At 43.6% G+C, this 19,966-nt stretch overlaps 1 protein-coding gene across 1 annotated transcript; it reads left to right on the top strand.

Moving 5' to 3' along the window:
* Positions 1-2,322: 2,322 nt before the first annotated feature.
* Positions 2,323-19,550, top strand: arhgap5 (Rho GTPase activating protein 5; the record flags this gene model as incomplete). Its single annotated transcript, XM_034076977.2, has 3 exons — positions 2,323-2,399; positions 7,048-10,985; positions 19,397-19,550. Coding segments are annotated over exons 2-3 (3,877 nt in total), but the record flags the coding sequence as incomplete, so codon positions are not given.
* Between the last annotated feature and the right edge of the window lie 416 nt (positions 19,551-19,966).

Genomic DNA, 19,966 nt, shown 5'->3' with positions numbered 1-19,966 from the left:
GATGGATACAATATACTTTATTCATCCAACAATTGGGATATATTTCGTGACCGCAGCGTGTTGAAACACGACATTGCACATAATGTGTAGAACATGAACAAATATACAACATAAACAGATCAAAATAGAAAATAAAACGGATCGAAAAAGTCATATATATATATATATATATGCAGACCAAGTTTCAGGGTACTGGGGTGATATAAAATATGGCCATTCTTCTATTGCATTAAATATGGATAGCTGGATAGATAGGTAGGTAGATGGATGGATTGATATATAGATCCAAAATTGGAAAATGATTTTATTACAGCAGCCCTGTGTTAAGGCAATTGCATATCTACAGTAGAAAAGACAAATATCACAAAGAATACAAAATATTCTAGATCATTTGGATGTTCTTTAAATGACTAATAAACTACAGCATCAGAAATATAGACATATTCTACAGCAGCAGAAACACATAGGGTCGTATACAATTTAGTTTCACACGATAAATCAATCTCTTTCTTTCATTATCTCACTTTAGCATATTCAAGGACTCGTGAATAATTAGATTTGGTTCTGTTTGCTATCATCGTCACAGTCAGTCTGTTCGGGGGGTTTTCTCCTCGTTGTGTTGGAAGCAAAGCTGTTAAAATTAATTTGGATATCAGCTGTGGTGAAGGTAGAACATGTTGTTTGGAAACATTATTTTAATGTGGTTGCTGTTGCCAATAGCAGCCGTAACAACTTCTGTCCCAATAACGTGCAAGATGGATGCTCTTGAGATGTTGATATCGGCTTTATTAGTGTTGATTCAAATGAATAGGCATGTCTGTAAAGTCGTGCGTTGAGACCAGATGTATAGATGAAAGATTCAAGCTTTTATTGTCATGTGTACATACATAGCTACAGTGACAATGAAAATCTGAGGTCACAGGCTCCTCCAACAAAGCAACATAATACAATAGTTATAATAGTGCAAGGATAGTCTATATACAATATAAATAAATATAACGTTTTCTTTGATTTTTTTTCTTAAGATATTGAAAATGGCACTGTCGTATACATTTAATTAATCCATTTGATGATATGTAATCAATGTAGGCACCCCTCCCATAAAAAAAAAAAACCTCGTATTCGAATACCTGAAACATTTCGAATATTCGGTTAATCATTCCCATCCCTAGTGTTTAACAGTCTTATGGCCTATAGAGATGGATGGATAGATAGAGGGAAAGGTAGATGGTGAGATGGATGGATGGATAAGTAGATGGATAGATTGATGGATGGACGGACGGACGGACGGACGGACGGATAGATCGATGGATGGATAGAGAGATAGGTAGATAGATGGATAGATAGATAGATAGATGGATAGGTAGGTAGGTAGGTAGATGGATAGATAGATAGATAGGTAGGTAGGTAGATAGATATATGGATGGTAGGTAGGTAGGTAGGTAGGTAGGTAGGTAGGTAGGTAGATAGATAGATAGATAGATGGATAGATATATGGATGGTAGGTAGGTAGATGGGTAGATAGATAGATGGATAGATATATGGATGGTAGATGGGTAGATAGATAGATAGATAGATGGATGGATGGATAGACAGATGGATAGATAGATGGATAGATATATGGATGGATAGGTAGGTAGGTAGATAGATGGATAGATAGATGGATAGATGGATAGGTAGGTAGGTAGGTAGGTAGATAGATGGATAGATAGATAGATAGATGGATAGATATATGGATGGATAGGTAGGTAGGTAGATAGATGGATAGATAGATGGATAGATGGATGGATAGGTAGGTAGGTAGGTAGGTGGATAGATAGATGGATAGATATATGGATGGATAGGTAGATAGATGGATAGATAGATGGATAGATATATGGATGGATAGGTAGGTAGGTAGGTAGGTAGGTAGGTAGATGGATAGATAGATGGATAGATATATGGATGGATAGGTAGGTAGGTAGGTAGGTAGGTAGGTAGGTAGGTAGATGGATAGATAGATAGATGGATAGACAGATGCTCAGGTCTGAATCTGGGCTCTTGGAGAGAGTCATGTTTAAAATGATCTGTTTATAAAGATCCAGAAAATAAATAATTTTCCATGAAATACTTTGCCTGGTGCCTCGCATAGCTTTGCACTAAAGTCATCGATGTAAACAAAGCTTTGTTTTACTGGCATGGATCTTTTGTTGAGCAATTGCACAGTGAAAATGAAAAGCATGATGATTCCTTATTATGGGATGGCCTTCCCTCAGACGACACACTTTACAGCAGAGAGACTTTCACTTCAGATTTCAGAACGTCTGCTTGTTGTTGCTTTTGATGTACAGCTCCAGCATTCCTGATGATGGGTTGGCTGACATTTAGAAGTGCCTGCAGCTGAAAAATGCCAGTGACAGGTAATGGTTTAAAAATGTGAAAGTGAGTACCCAGTAATCCTGTGAGGGGGGGGTCGTGATTTATAGTCAGAAAAGAGGGCAACTTTTTCTGTCTGTCTGTAGAGCTCCATTTTGCCTCAAAGGACGCAGTTTGGAGTTTACTTCTAAGCTTTGATTCATGTCTTCCAGTGGGAGTGGGTTTGTCTGTACTCAGGATCAGAATGTCTTCCAGGGAAGGGGAACACAATGAGCCCGTGGCACCTCATCTAAAGACGCCGAGAGCCTTTCCTCTGTTGGAGCCCCTCTTTGAGATTCAGACTGAGAAAAACAAGTTTCTTTATTACCTAAAACATTCTGCTGAGTGCAGCTTTGAAAGGTCTGCCGTCTTTGGCAGTGTGTCCGCTGGGTTTGAGGCTTTACAGCATTTAGTCATCTCTAAAACCAGCTTGCCAAGTGATACCTTAATCCCCCCCCCGCAGTGAAGAGACTAATCATGAGGCTACTTTTAGCTATTTGTGCTGCACACGTTTCAGCTGTGATGTGTTGCAGTTATAAGAGGCTCCATCTGGGTGTTTACAGCTAACTGAGTAGCTCTGCTACCCTTCCTCTCTTCATACGTGTTAGCAGCTATCCACAGGCGCTTTCACACCAAGTACTTTGCCGTACTTAGTTCATCAGAACTCTTTAGTTCCCATGAACTAAGTACCGATCGCGTTCACACCAGAATAAGTCCCTGAGTGAGGATTAGGCAAATAAAGCTGCGGACGTCACTTCTTCTTCTTCTGCTTTGGGTTTACTGGCAGGCCGCGAACCACTTCACGGCGTATACTGCCGCCCGGAGTCCCCGGAGTTGGGGAAGGCTTCAGTAGAAGCTGCTGGGAGTCCCAGCAGCTGCTACTGAAGCCTTCCGAGTAAATCTCCAGAATGCCGACACCTCCTCATCTCCACCGCTCCCATGTTTTCTTTTGTGTTGCCATAAGTTAGTCTCTCTGCGTTTCTGCGCTGGGCTAATGCTAATGCTAATAATGCTAATAATGCTAATGCAAGGATAATAAAATGGCGGCTTCACAAAACGTTTTGGGAGTTTTACGGGGCGTGGCTTGCAATCCGCCCAGCCAATCAGAAATGAGAACCTTTTTCTCCCAGGAAAGTCCCTGCTCTCTAGCGGGGCGGGAAAGGGGGTGAAAAGGTTCTGATGGACTAATTTCTAGTTCTGGATTTGTTTGGTGTGAACGCGCATTTTCAGAACTATACTGGGAAAAGTACTCTGGTGTGAAAGCGCCTCGTGAGTCTTGTAGGGACCCTGTGTGTTGACAACAGGGAAATAGAACTTGATGTTGGCCGACAATAATGCAGAGGGGGGCATTTAGGGCTGTCACAATCTGTTGGGTCGTCGATCAACCCAATATTCATAGATTTCAGTTGTTGTATTTGAGGGTCTGAGTCTTTTGCCAAATAACGATTCCACATGTTTATTAGTACCAGTGTCACCGCTCGTTGAAAGAAGGCAATTTGTAGACGTCTTGTTGGTTTGTCAACAGTCAGTAATATAAATACCTTGCTTTCGTGTCCCTTTAAAGTGTACATGTACGTCGTGTGTTTCTTCATTAAAGCTCAGTTATTCCTGGTCGCCGGCGAGGATCAGCTTCAAGCAGCAGAACAGTAGCTTTTGTAGCGTCCGCTGGTTGGTTTGTAAACCTGACAAACCTGCTTGTCAGTTTGCTCTCCGACGTCATCTCATGTCCTGGGTGTGTTGGAGGGAGAATGGGCTTCTTGTCTGAGGTGGTAGTGTTATATATCAGCTGACTAAACATTAAAGGGACATCTCCTGGGGGCTATTCGGCCTTGTTTACCCTGAGGTTATGCACAACAGCAAATACGTTATTGGATCTCTCTTTGGAATAGATTACTGCACTTCTACAAGTACGACAATATCTGTTTTCTTTTCTCATTACTGCCGATTTATTTTCATTCCATATTTTATTCAGTTCCATTGCAATCAGGGGGGTAACGGTTCACAGAAGTCACGGTTCGGTACGGACCTCGGTTTGGGGCTCACGGTTCGGTACGGATTCGGTACAACGAGGAAAAGCAAAGAAAAGTCCCAAATGCATAATTTAGTTTTGCCGTTATTTATTTTTAACAGTCGTGCAAGTTTTGGTATGAAAATAAGGAACTCTAACATTTTGAATAATTAACTGTATTACACAGTTAAAAACAAACCACACACACACACACACACACACACACACACACACACACACACACGGCCATATTATTTATATTGGCTGATGTCAAACAAAAAGGTTAAATAAGCTGAACAACTAAAAAGAATGTCTTGAAAATATTAAAATAAATAATAAGAAAGTGTTTCAATCACAATCAATAAAAGGCGATACAGAACTGTATAACATCTCCTGATGTCAAAATATAAAATAAATATAAAACAAAATAAAATCTGTACCTTTGGGAGCAATGTCTAACATGTGTAATGAACTTGTGAGTGTGTGAGGCCATTACGCCTAAATAAAGGTACTCAAGCTTTACTCTATCGTTGTCAGTAGTGAGGGCAGATCTGTTGGCGGTAACTATGGCACCTGCCGTCGAGGAAGCCCTCTCGCTGGGGACTGAGACTGATTCGGATGGGATTGAGCATGTTTGACGTGTTTCCACTAGCATACCGCACCGCTGTCGAACAACGCCGACACACCGTCCTCGTCCGATCCACAACTCGCACCCCATCGTTGTTGTAGTCCACAGGGAACCCGAAATATTCCCACACACTGATTCAAAAGAAGCAGGTGGGTCTTCTAGCTGGATTATAAATGGTGTAATACTGCCCTGAGTGGCAGACTTTTTTCCCACTCGTAAAAAAAGGCGTATTCGTCGTGCGACTGCATGCGCCGAACCGTGACCACCGAACTGCAGTGTAATGTAAATACTGTTATATTTAATATTTTTTCTAGTTCTTTATCCGTGTTTTAATTGATGGTTTACGTATGCACCATCACACCTAGTCAAATTCCTCGTAAGTGTAACCCTACCTGGTGATAAACCGGTTTCTGATTCTTCAGGTATAGTGTTAACACAACAGCAAAGACGTTATTTGATCTCGCTGTGAACTACTAGATTACCGCACGTCTTCTGAAGACAGTTCCATACATTTAGCTTGTTTCTAAAGAAGGCTTTGGATGTGCTGAACTCCCAAAAGTCTACTTTCCTTGCACAAAACCCGCCACACAGGTGACCTCATCACCTTGGCCTCTGTAAACAGTCGGCCTCACTGCCTCGTGGCGGTCGACGAGTTTCGACTGGTGCAGCTTCTCAGGCTCAGCGCTGCAGCTAGCGGTTCCAGCTCACGCAGGCAAATTCACTGGCTGATTGCCATCGTTCTGTAAAACACAACACTGACTGCAATTCTTCGCAGTTATCAGTTATCAGCCACTCGTTAGGTCGTGCGAGAGTTAAGGCTTATTTGACTGTGACAATCCCAGGTAGAAACGACCAGCACATGCAACATGTTTTACTTTAACACTCTCTGAATGCAGCTATTTTACGCTTGTTGTAACTTGTTTTATTTAAGGCAGTAAAACATTTGATTATTTGATATAAGTTAAAAGGTACGTTTCACAAGAAATGCTTTTATTTTGAAGTGCAAGTATGTCTCTTCCTCTGGCGGCTTCCTGTTATGAAAAATTGAATACGAGCATGTCGAGTGCATTTTCTCTGTCTTCCACGGTTCTTTTTGGAAACTGTTTAAGGAATATAAAGTAAAGGTTCAGTTTGAAATAGACTGTGCTTGGTTCTTCATTCGAAGCTTCTATTACACAACGTTTCGGCACCAAAATGTTGTACAGAAAAGATACAGAGCAAGAAGCTAAATGATTTCCTTCCACACATAATGAAGAGGGCCAATTAGGATTAGTCATAACTAGAAAGTAAGGCTTTAAGAGAACGACGGGCAGAATAATCAGGATTATACGTTCAACCCTCATCGTGTGCCGCCGACGATAACAAATCTGTGAACTGATTTATGTTCTGTTTCTTTCTCGTGGGGACGCACATCATTTCTAGGTCAGTGGCTGTCAAAGGCCTGGAGTTGCATGCCATTTTTATCCTGCCTCGGCACAAATTGGTTGAAAGCTCTTCTTTTCCTCTGCGAGAGGAAAGTGGCATTGCTGCACACGGCCCCTGATGGAATCGCTCTCCCTTTCTTTTATATGCATTTCCCTTTGTCGTCCAAAAAGTCCTTTTTGATATTGTACTAAAAAGAAGGATGCTTTTTTTAAATCATATTTTTAGATTAGAAACCTACAACTGTAATGTTTTAAGACGAGCTCACACTGTAACTAATACATGAAAGGCTGATCAAAAGCCTTGTTGTTAAGCTTTTACGATTTAGGAGGGATTATTTTGTCCTGTGATAATGTGTACCGTTGTATAATTTCCCGATAACTCTCTGTAATGCCTGATTAGCATGTCTGATTTGTTGTACCACACCGTGCACACGTGTACATATATGTCCTAGAGGGATGTGCAGGGAAACAAAAAGCTAATTATGTTATTTGTGATAAGGAGACTAAAGGGCTCGGAGGACAAATCCGTGCCAATATGTTTTAGTTTGTTTTGCCTTTTATCTTTTCCTAATTGTAAACTCCATGTCTTGCAGGCAGGTGATAAAAGGGGAAGCCAGCTGTTCTCTCGCAGCTCAAAGAAGACCCAGGACAGAAGTGGAGAGAGAGATATACTAAGTTGGAGGGGGATACACCACTGCCAAGGGAAATCAGGATGAACGTGCCTCTATACCACTGACGAGCAGAACTGGAATGATATCTTGACCTTTTTCCCGGAAGTGACCAAGTCAGCGATGCGTGGGGGGAAATAATGGCCAAGAACAAGGATGCACGCCCCCCGACATTCGCCCTCAGTGTGGTTGGCCTCTCGGGGACGGAGAAAGAGAAGGGGAACTGTGGCGTTGGCAAGTCCTGCCTATGTAACCGGTACATGCGCCCCAATGCGGACAGCTACTACTCGGAGCACACCTCAGTTCTGAGCACAATAGACTTTGGGGGACGAGTTGTAAACAATGACCACTTCCTGTACTGGGGGGAAGTGGCGCATCGAGGCGACGATGGGTTGGACTGTAAATTACAAGTCATTGAACAGACGGAGTTTATCGATGACCAGACGTTTCTTCCGCATCGGAGTACGAACCTGCAGCCGTACACCAAACGGGCGGCAGCGTCAAAGCTCCAGTCGGCGGAAAAGCTAATGTACATCTGTACGGACCAGCTGGGCTTGGAGCAGGACTTTGAGCAGAGGCAGATGCCCGATGGAAAGCTAAACATCGACGGCTTTGTGCTCTGTATCGATATTAGCAAGGGTTGCAATAGGAAGTTTGAAGATCAGATGAAGTTTGTCAACAGCGTGTACTCCCAAATTGTCAAGTCAAAGAAGCCCATTGTCATCGCTGCCACAAAATGTGACGAGTATGTGGACCAGCATCTGAGGGACCTGCAGGCCTTTGTTGCCAACAAGAAGAACCTGCTGCTAATTGAAACGTCGGCACGGTGCAACATCAACGTAGAAGTTTGCTTCAACGTCCTAATCCAGCAGCTGGATAAAACGAGGGGGAAGCCGAAAACTGTGCCATACCTGGACGCCTATAAAACCCAACGGCATCTCGTAGCCTCGTTAACTGATAGATTTGAGAAAGTGATGAAGCACACAGTGAGAGATTACCACACCACGTGGACAACGGTGAGTAATAATCTGAAGGGGCAGTCCGACTACGATGATTTCATCACGTTGGAGGGCACCAGGAAAGCACGCAACATGTTCACAAAGCACATTGCACAACTGAAGCAGGAGCACATCCGGAGAAGGAGGGAAGAGTACCTGACGACGCTACCGAAAACCCTGAACAACCTCCTCAACAACCTGGACGAGGTCGAGCACCTCTCCTGGCCCGAGGCGCAGAGTGTGATCCGGAACAGAACCGACTTCCAGTACTGGTTCGTCGTTCTGGAGAAAACGCCGTGGGATGAGACCGACCATATCGACATCAGCGATCGCAGGATACCCTTTGACCTCCTCGAAACACCTGACGGGGAGAGAATTTACCACAACCACGTCCAGCACTTGCTGTCTGAGAAGAGAAGGGGCGAGATGAAAGATAGGTTCAAGAAGACACTGGATAGGGTTCATTTTATCAGTGCAGGGCAGCCTTGGGAGGAAGTCATGTGCTTTGTCATGGAGGACGAGGCCTACAAGTACATCTCGGAATCAGACCGAAGGGATGTTTACTGTAGACACCAGCAGGAAATAGTTGAAAGGGCCAAAGAGGATTTTCAGGAAATGCTTTTTGAGCATGCTGAGCTTTTCTATGACTTGGATCTGAACGCCACCCCCAGCTGCGACAAAATGAGTGAGATTCACTGTGTGCTGAACGAGGAGCCCAGATACAGAGCACTGCAGAAACTTGCCCCAGATAGAGAGTCACTGCTTCTCAAACACATCGGGTTTGTATACCACCCCACTAAGGAGACATGCCTGAGTGGGCAGAACTGTGTGGATATGAAAGTAGAGCAGGTTTTAGCAAACCGGTTGGTGCAGCTGGACCACGGACGCTCTAATCTTTACTATAGCAGTGCCAACATTGATAAGATCAACCTCTGCCTCCTGGGAAGGGAGGGTCTCTCGCAGGAACTTGCCAACGAGATCAGAGCTCAGTCCACAGACGACGAGTACACCTTAGATGGGAAAATCTACGAACTGGAGCTTCTTCCCGTGGATGTCAATTCCACGCTTCTCTTCAGCCATACGTGGGTCAACACTTTCAAGCCACATGGCTGCTTTTGTGTGTTCAACTCCATAGAGTCCCTCAACTGCATTGGAGATTGCATAGGCAGAATCAGAGCAGAGATAGCACAAAGTAGACGAGATAGGTTTGCACAGCCACTTCCGTTCATTTTAATCCTGGCTAATCAGAGGGATAATATTTGCAAAAACATACCCATCCTGAGGCACCAAGGCCAACAGCTGGCCAACAAGTTGCAGTGCACCTTCGTCGACATCCCCTCTGTGGCCTTTCCACGAAAATTCACAGAGTTCCAGGTTAAGCAGGGTCTTCGAGCGGTACTTGAGGGATTGAAGCATAACTTTGACGTCTTGGCTCCACTGCCATCTATCAAAGACATGTCAGAGACAGATCTTAGGATAGTCATGTGCGCCATGTGCTGGGATCCTTTCAGCGTTGACCTCATCCTCTCCCCTTTCCTAGACTCGCACTGCTGTAGCGCCGGGCAGCCTGGCCAGAGCAACACACTGATACTAGACAAGATCATCGGGGACAGCAGGAGGAGGATCCAGGTCACCGTCCTGTCCTACCACACTGCCATTGGTGTCCGCAAAGATGAACTAGTCCACGGCTACATCTTGGTGTACTCGGCCAAACGCAAGGCTTCCATGGCGACGCTGCGGGCGTTTTTGGCCGAGGTCCAAGACGTGATCCCTGTCCAGATGGTGGCGATTACAGACAGTCAGGCAGACTTCTTTGAGAATGATGCCATCAAGGAGCTGATGACGGAGGGGGAGCACATTGCCACAGAGATTGCTGCCAAGTTCACGGCCCTCTATTCCCTGTCGCAGTATCATCGGCAGACGGAGGTTTTTACACCCTTCTTCAACGAAGTGCTGGAGAAAAAGCCGAACATTGAGAGTTCCTTCCTTTACGACAGTTCGTCACGGGAGTGCACCACTGGAGCGAGTGAAGACGTGTTCCCCACCTCGCCTCATAGCCACTCCCCGGCTTACAACACCTATTACCCAGAATCTGATGATGACAACGAGGCCCCGCCGCCTTACAGTCCGATAGGTGATGATGTTCAGCTTCTCCCCACACCCAGCGAGCGGGCAAAGTACCGCATTGACCTAGAAGGCAATGAGTACCCAGTCCATAGCACCCCGATTGGAGATCATGAGCGCAACCACAAAGTGCCTCCACCTGTCCGGCCCAAACCAGTGTTGCCCAAACCTAATGTCAAAAAGCTGGACCCCAACCTGTTGAAAACCATCGAAGCTGGCATGAAAAGCAACCGTAGGATCCCACGCGGCCAGTTGACGCACGGTGAGGACGTGGATGCGTCAGACAACTATGCAGACCCAGTAGACACCTTGTTGAGGTCCAGATACCACAACGACGATATATACGCCGTGCCCGAAGACTCCCACAGCCGCCTGGTCAAAATAAGAAACTCCTTCGGTGGATTGCACAGCCTCCACGGAGGAGAGGAAGAGAACGGGTTTGACAGAAAGTCTCAGGCTGCACGGCGGCCATCAAAATACAAACATCGTTCTAAAATCCTGTTCAGCAAAACGAAGGCCTACCAAAGACGGTTCCAATCGGACAGCGATGGCGAAGAGTCTGGTCCTGCCACGCAGAAAAAGAAAAAGGGAAGAGCCCACCGAGGCAGCGAGGAAGACCCATTACTCTCCCCTGCAGACCCCTGGAAAGGTGGGATAGATAACCCCGCCATCACCTCCGACCCCGAGCAGGAGGACAAGAAGATGAAGAAGAAGAAGAACAAGACAAAAGAACCGAAGAAGGTGAGTTCTTTCTTGTCATGAATCCGACTTTTGAAGAGTTTAATGTTTAATGTAATTTTAGCAAGCAGGATAGTTCAAAACAAAGCAGACAACAAAGACGCTATCACTCAAAGACGCTATCACTCAAAGACGCTATCACTCAAAGACGCTATCACTCAAAGATGCTATCACTCAAAGACGCTATCACTCAAAGTTGCTATCACTCAAAGACGCTATCACTCAAAGACGCTATCACTCAAAGTTGCTATCACTCAAAGACGCTATCACTCAAAAACACTAACTCAAAGACGCTATCACTCAAATATGCTATCACTCAAAGACGCTATCACTCAAAGACGCTATCACTCAAACACACTAACTCAAAGACGCTATCACTCAAAGACGCTATCACTCAAAGACGCTATCACTCAAAGACACTAACTCAAAGATGCTATCACTCAAATATGATATCACTCAAATACGCTATCACTCAAAGACGCTATCACTCAAAGTTGCTATCACTCAAAGACGCTATCACTCAAAGTTGCTATCACTCAAAGACGCTATCACTCAAAGACGCTATCACTCAAAAACACTAACTCAAAGATGCTATCACTCAAATATGCTATCACTCAAAGACGCTATCACTCAAAGCCGCTATCACTCAAAACACTAACTCAAAGACGCTATCACTCAAAGACGCTATCACTCAAAGACGCTATCACTCAAAGACGCTATCACTCAAAGACGCTATCACTCAAATACGCTATCACTCAAAGACGCTATCACTCAAATACGCTATCACTCAAAGACACTCACTCAAAGACGCTATCACTCAAAGACGCTATCACTCAAAGACGCTCACTCAAAGATGCTATCACTCAAAGACGCTATCACTCAAAGACGCTAACACTCAAATACGCTATCACTCAAAGACACTCACTCAAAGACACTCACTCAAAGACGCTATCACTCAAAGACGCTATCACTCAAAAACACTAACTCAAAGATGCTATCACTCAAAGATGCTATCACTCAAATATGCTATCACTCAAAGACGCTATCACTCAAAGACGCTATCACTCAAAAACACTAACTCAAAGACGCTATCACTCAAAGACGCTATCACTCAAAGACGCTATCACTCAAAGACACTCACTCAAAGATGCTATCACTCAAAGACGCTATCACTCAAAGACGCTAACACTCAAATATGCTATCACTCAAAGACACTCACTCAAAGACGCTATCACTCAAAGACGCTATCACTCAAAGACACTAACTCAAAGATGCTATCACTCAAAGATGCTATCACTCAAAGACGCTATCACTCAAAGACACTCACTCAAAGATGCTATCACTCAAAGACGCTATCACTCAAAGACGCTAACACTCAAAGACGCTAACACTCAAAGACACTATCACTCAAAGACGCTATCACTCAAAGACACTGACTCAAAGATGCTATCACTCAAAGACGCTATCACTCAAAGACGCTATCACTCAAAGACACTAACTCAAAGATGCTATCACTCAAAGATGCTATCACTCAAATATGCTATCACTCAAAGACACTCACTCAAACACACTCACTCAAAGACACTAACTCAAAGACACTATCACTCAAAGATGCTATCACTCAAAGACACTATCACTCAAAGACACTCACTCAAAAATAATAATAATAATAATATATTTTATTTATAAGCGCACTTTTCATATGCGTAAACAAAACTCAAAGTGCTACAAAACTGAGAAACGGAAAGAGCAGGAGAGACTGTGTATCGTGAGCGGGAGTGTGTGGGCGTGAGCTCTGAGCTGATTTCTCTTTTAAATGGACTCGCGGTGAATATAAACTAATTTGATAATTGATTGATCCCCCCCAGGCTGAAATAGTGTATAAGCCGCCTCACCTTACAGCCCCCCATAAAAGCAATAAAAGCCTTTATAAAAGACACAGTTTGACACAGTAGGGCTCTGTCTGTATAATAAGATGCCTTCGTATCCTTTACAAGCGCTCTCTGAAGGCTGCTCGGAGACGGCTGAGCACACACGATACAGGAAGAGCATTTCATACAGCCCCTATCGTACAAGACGAATGCTGTGGAGGGAAATTAAACCAACCCTGTTGAAAAACACACATCTTTATAAAGACAATTGTATGTGTCCAGGCATGAAAATATAATAAAATAAGAATACAAATATGGACATATCTACAGTAGAAAAGATCACAACAAAGACAACATAGGATAGTATATAAATAAATGAATGAGTTATTTCTTGTCATGAATCCGACTTTTGAAGAGTTTTAATGTCAGCTCGATTTTAGCAAGCAGGATAGTTCAAAAGAAAGCAGACAACAAAGACGCTATCACTCAAAGACGCTATCACTCAAAGACGCTATCACTCAAAGACGCTATCACTCAAAGATGCTATCACTCAAAGAGGCTATCACTCAAAGACGCTATCACTCAAAGACGCTATCACTCAAAGACGCTATCACTCAAAGTTGCTATCACTCAAAGACGCTATCACTCAAAGACGCTATCACTCAAAGTTGCTATCACTCAAAGACGCTATCACTCAAAAACACTAACTCAAAGACGCTATCACTCAAAGACGCTATCACTCAAAGACACTCACTCAAAGATGCTATCACTCAAAGACGCTATCACTCAAAGATGCTAACACTCAAATATGCTATCACTCAAAGACACTCACTCAAAGACGCTATCACTCAAAGACGCTATCACTCAAAGACACTAACTCAAAGATGCTATCACTCAAAGATGCTATCACTCAAAGACGCTATCACTCAAAGACACTCACTCAAAGATGCTATCACTCAAAGACGCTATCACTCAAAGACGCTAACACTCAAATATGCTATCACTCAAAGACACTATCACTCAAAGACGCTATCACTCAAAGACACTAACTCAAAGATGCTATCACTCAAAGACGCTATCACTCAAAGACGCTATCACTCAAAGACACTAACTCAAAGATGCTATCACTCAAAGATGCTATCACTCAAAGATGCTATCACTCAAAGACGCTAACACTCAAATATGCTATCACTCAAAGACACTCACTCAAAGACACTATCACTCAAACACACTCACTCAAAGACACTCACTCAAAGACACTATCACTCAAAGACGCTATCACTCAAAGACACTCACTCAAAAATAATAATAATAATAATATATTTTATTTATAAGCGCACTTTTCATATGCGTAAACAAAACTCAAAGTGCTACAAAACTGAGAAACGGAAAGAGCAGGAGAGACTGTGTATCGTGAGCGGGAGTGTGTGGGCGTGAGCTCTGAGCTGATTTCTCTTTTAAATGGACTCGCGGTGAATATAAACTAATTTGATAATTGATTGATCCCCCCCAGGCTGAAATAGTGTATAAGCCGCCTCACCTTACAGCCCCCCATAAAAGCAATAAAAGCCTTTATAAAAGACACAGTTTGACACAGTAGGGCTCTGTCTGTATAATAAGATGCCTTCGTATCCTTTACAAGCGCTCTCTGAAGGCTGCTCGGAGACGGCTGAGCACACACGATACAGGAAGAGCATTTCATACAGCCCCTATCGTACAAGACGAATGCTGTGGAGGGAAATTAAACCAACCCTGTTGAAAAACACACATCTTTATAAAGACAATTGTATGTGTCCAGGCATGAAAATATAATAAAATAAGAATACAAATATGGACGTATCTACAGTAGAAAAGATCACAACAAAGACAACATAGGATAGTATATAAATAAATGAATGAGTTATTTCTTGTCATGAATCCGACTTTTGAAGAGTTTTAATGTCAGCTCGATTTTAGCAAGCAGGATAGTTCAAAAGAAAGCAGACAACAAAGACGCTATCACTCAAAGACGCTATCACTCAAAGACGCTATCACTCAAAGACGCTATCACTCAAAGATGCTATCACTCAAAGACGCTATCACTCAAAGAGGCTATCACTCAAAGAGGCTATCACTCAAAGAGGCTATCACTCAAAGAGGCTATCACTCAAAGACGCTATCACTCAAAGTTGCTATCACTCAAAGACGCTATCACTCAAAGACGCTATCACTCAAAAACACTAACTCAAAGACGCTATCACTCAAATATGCTATCACTCAAAGACGCTATCACTCAAAGACGCTATCACTCAAAGACGCTATCACTCAAAGACGCTATCACTCAAAGACGCTATCACTCAAAGACGCTATCACTCAAAGACACTAACTCAAAGATGCTATCACTCAAATATGATATCACTCAAATACGCTATCACTCAAAGACGCTATCACTCAAAGTTGCTATCACTCAAAGACGCTATCACTCAAAGACGCTATCACTCAAAAACACTAACTCAAAGATGCTATCACTCAAAGACGCTATCACTCAAAGCCGCTATCACTCAAACACTAACTCAAAGACGCTATCACTCAAAGACGCTATCACTCAAAGACGCTATCACTCAAAGACGCTATCACTCAAAGACACTCACTCAAAGACACTCACTCAAATATGCTATCACTCAAAGACGCTATCACTCAAAGAGGCTATCACTCAAAGAGGCTATCACTCAAAGAGGCTATCACTCAAAGACGCTATCACTCAAAGACGCTATCACTCAAAGACGCTATCACTCAAAGACGCTATCACTCAAAGACGCTATCACTCAAAGATGCTATCACTCAAAGACACTATCACTCAAAGACGCTATCACTCAAAGACACTAACTCAAAGACGCTATCACTCAAAGACACTAACTCAAAGACACTAACTCAAAGACGCTATCACTCAAAGATGCTATCACTCAAAGATGCTATCACTCAAAGACGCTATCACTCAAAGACACTAACTCAAAGATGCTATCACTCAAAGACGCTATCACTCAAAGACGCTATCACTCAAAGACGCTATCACTCAAAGACGCTAACACTCAAAGACGCTATCACTCAAATATGCTATCACTCAAAGACACTAACTCAAAGATGCTATCACTCAAAGACACTCACTCAAAGATGCTATCACTCAAAGATGCTAACACTCAAATATGCTATCACTCAAAGACACTCACTCAAAGACACTCACTCAAAGACACTATCACTCAAACACACTCACTCAATAATAATAATAATAATATATTTTATTTATAAGCGCACTTTTCATATGCGTAAACAAAACTCAAAGTGCTACAAAACTGAGAAACGGAAAGAGCAGGAGAGACTGTGTATCGTGAGCGGGAGTGTGTGGGCGTGAGCTCTGAGCTGATTTCTCTTTTAAATGGACTCGCGGTGAATATAAACTAATTTGATAATTGATTGATCCCCCCCAGGCTGAAATAGTGTATAAGCCGCCTCACCTTACAGCCCCCCATAAAAGCAATAAAAGCCTTTATAAAAGACACAGTTTGACACAGTAGGGCTCTGTCTGTATAATAAGATGCCTTCGTATCCTTTACAAGCGCTCTCTGAAGGCTGCTCGGAGACGGCTGAGCACACACGATACAGGAAGAGCATTTCATACAGCCCCTATCGTACAAGACGAATGCTGTGGAGGGAAATTAAACCAACCCTGTTGAAAAACACACATCTTTATAAAGACAATTGTATGTGTCCAGGCATGAAAATATAATAAAATAAGAATACAAATATGGACATATCTACAGTAGAAAAGATCACAACAAAGACAACATAGGATAGTATATAAATAAATGAAATTACAGTTGTATTAACTTGCATTGAGCCTTGTTTAGACAAACTTGCACAATTTCAGATGCTGCTAATCTTAAGCAGCAATATTTCATTTCATTTGTATTTGTTCCGTTCATGGTATGCACAACTTCATGTATAATTAGTGTTGACAAAACCTGTCTCTGTAAACACACCGTTGACCGAAAAAGAGCAGGGAGAAGAAAACAAATGTTATGGCGCATTTCCACTACAGCGCGGTTTAAGCGTGCTGTGCCCGGCTAGCGGGTACTTTTTCACAGTTGTTCTGGCTCGACAAAATCGTGGTTCTTTCCGGGCCAACAACCGGGCTGAGCGTGCTAAACTAGAGAGAGAATCGCTGGCAAGGGGGCTACAACTACAACAAGATGAACATATTTGACCGTGATTTAATTGTAATACACGTTTCAAAATGATGCCGAAGTAACAACACACTGATACCGGTTAGTAAAGACCATGAGTTAATGCTTTGACAAGTCTGCAGACAGACGGCAGAGAAACACCTTTTAAAATGTTTTCTGAATGGAGATCGGCTAAGCTAACGTTGTATATGCTCCGACGGTCCACACTCACAGCAACGGCCTACAGACATAAATAAAGCAGCGACTGTGTTCTCCATGACACAGGCAGTCTGTGGTTTGTACTGGTTTAGCTTCTGTCTAGTTTCTGAACAGACATGAGGAGCTGAGAGCTCTGAGGGCTAACAGCTAACGGCTGTGTTGGTTTTGTGGTTCGCATTGAAGATGATGTCACGGCTCCGCCTACACTGCGTTACTATAGTTACCGCCCCAGTTCCTAAACTGTAATGGAAACGCAGCATAAAGTGAGCCTGGCCTAACGAGGCCTAGCTATACTGTACTAAGCCGAGCGAGGCCCTGCAGTGGAAATGCGCCATTATATGACCTGCCCCTTTCTCAAAAAAAAAAATAGATGGTCCGTCCTTCATATTTTCTGATTCACAGCCAAACATAACAGTATCCTAGGATAATAAGAGAAACACAAAAATACTTATTTGACAGTTAACGGAAAGAAACAAAACAACAACAACAACAAAACATCACATGACCACGGAAAAGTGCAACATCTGAGTCCAACTGGAGTAGAAGGTGGAAAGCGGCGCATAATAATAATAATAATAATAATAATAATAATAATAATGGGACCTGCAAATAAAGAACAGACATCACATCAAAGACATCACAAAGCGTAACCAATGGAGGCCCAGGCTACATGAACGCATTCACACTCGGCTTCACGTAGTCCCATTCGTCTGAATTTATACAATATGATTTCAAATAAAATGTTGTTACATGGAAACACACAATCGAAGAAGTGGGCTGTTTAACAACGGCAGTGTTAAGCAAACCAGTCACGGCTCGATTAGTCCGTTTCCCGCAAGCACACAATTGGACTTTCAGCGTCAGACAATAGCCGGCAAATCAGTAGAGAAGCAGCCGCCGCTACACGAGTGCGGGGCATTGTCGTGACATTTCAAACCGTCTTTGATAATAAGAGAGGAGAGCAATGAGGAAGAAGCACACGGTACAACATGGAAGGTGTTTAGTCGCCGTCCCGGCCAATTAGAGTTGAGCCTGCCTGCCGTAGGCATGACAACTCTTTGAAGAGCAGAGCCGTGTGGGAAATCAAAGCTTCCTCGTTGCTCTGAATAACGGTCTGTTGTTGTCTTCTCTCTGCTCGTCTTCCTCCGCACGAACATCCCTCTGCTATCGTCCCACTAACTCTGTGTCTGATCTATTCCCCAATTACCCTCCTCCTCCTCCTCCTCCTCCTCCTCCTCCTCCTCCTCCTGGATTCTCTCTTCATTAATTCCTTCGTGCTCTGTATATGATGTTTCTAAATCATCTCATTTCCTTTTTTATGTCCTAAAAATCTATTTTCAAACTTGCCATTTCATGTTTTCTAAATGTCTACTTCCCCTTTCTTTCTCTCTCGTTTCTCCTCTCTCTTCACTTCCTGATTTCTCCCATCTCTCCTCTCCTTTCTCCTCTCCTTTCTCCTCTCCTCTCTCCTCTCCTCTCTCATTTATCTCCTCTCTCCTCCTCTCCTCTCTCATTTATCTCCTCTCTCCTCCTCTCCTCTCTCATTTATCTCCTCTCCTCCTCTCTCCTCTCTCCCTCTCCTCTCTCCTCTCCTCTCTCATTTATCTCCTCTCTCATTTATCTCCTCTCTCCTCTCCTCTCTCCTCTCTCCCCTCTCCTCTCCTCTCTCATTTATCTCCTCCCCTCTCCTCTCTCATTTCTCTCCTCTCTCATTTATCTCCTCTCTCCTCTCTCCCCTCCTCTCTCTCCTCTCCTCTCTACTCTTCTCTCTCCTCCTCTCTCCTCTCCTCTCTGCTCCTCTCCTCTCTCATTTATTTCCTTTCTCCTCTCCTCTCTCATTTTTCTCCTCTCTCCTTGCCTCTCTCCTCTCTTCTCTCATTTATCTCCTCTCCTCTCCTCTCTCCTCTCCTCTCTCATTTATCTCCTCTCTCCTCTCCTCTCTCCTCTCTCCTCTCTCCTCTCTCCTCTCTCCTCTCTCCTCTCCTCTCCCCTCTCCTCTCCTCTCTTACTTCTCCTACCCACCTTATCCCCTTCCATCCTCCTTGCTCTTCCCCCTCTCCCCTCCCTTACTCCTTATCACCTCACCTCACCCCTCTTCTTGTGTTCTCCCTCCCCCTTTGTATAGCCCAAATCCTCCAAACCCACCAAACCTCTGTACCCGCCCACCCGGAGAACTTGGGAAAGCAACTATTTCGGCGTTCCCCTGCAGAATCTGGTGACTTCCGACCGGCCAATCCCGCTATTCATCGATAAATGTGTCGACTACATCGAGCGCACAGGTGAGTCGTGCGTTTTCAGCTTCTCTTACGTCTCATTCTTCTTCTCTTTGTTGTTTGTGTTCCCTTTTATCTTCGGCGCCTGCCTGTGCGTTCAGGTGCAACCAGGCTCGCCGTGGTGTTTTGTAACTCTTGGAAGCTACAGCTGGTTTGTTCTTGTGTGCAAAAGCTTTGTGGGTATTTGCCGTGAAAGTGCCTCACGTCTTTCCAAATGGGTAATTGAGTGGGAGAAGAAAGGATGGATTAAAGGTGGGTGTGGAAAATGCATAAATGTGAACGTTTATTCTCTTCGGCTCTTATTTCTCCCACAGAACGTGTTTTGTCTGGTCTGTCGAGCATCCAGCCAAAGCTGCCAGTCGATACACGTCAATTCACATTCAATGGGCTTATCCGACACGCCATTTGATGTGTTGCCAAAG

Source organism: Pseudochaenichthys georgianus, unplaced genomic scaffold (assembly GCF_902827115.2).
Source record: "Pseudochaenichthys georgianus unplaced genomic scaffold, fPseGeo1.2 scaffold_1169_arrow_ctg1, whole genome shotgun sequence".
NCBI lineage: Eukaryota > Metazoa > Chordata > Actinopteri > Perciformes > Channichthyidae > Pseudochaenichthys > Pseudochaenichthys georgianus.
This window is presented reverse-complemented; position numbering and strand designations above follow the sequence as displayed.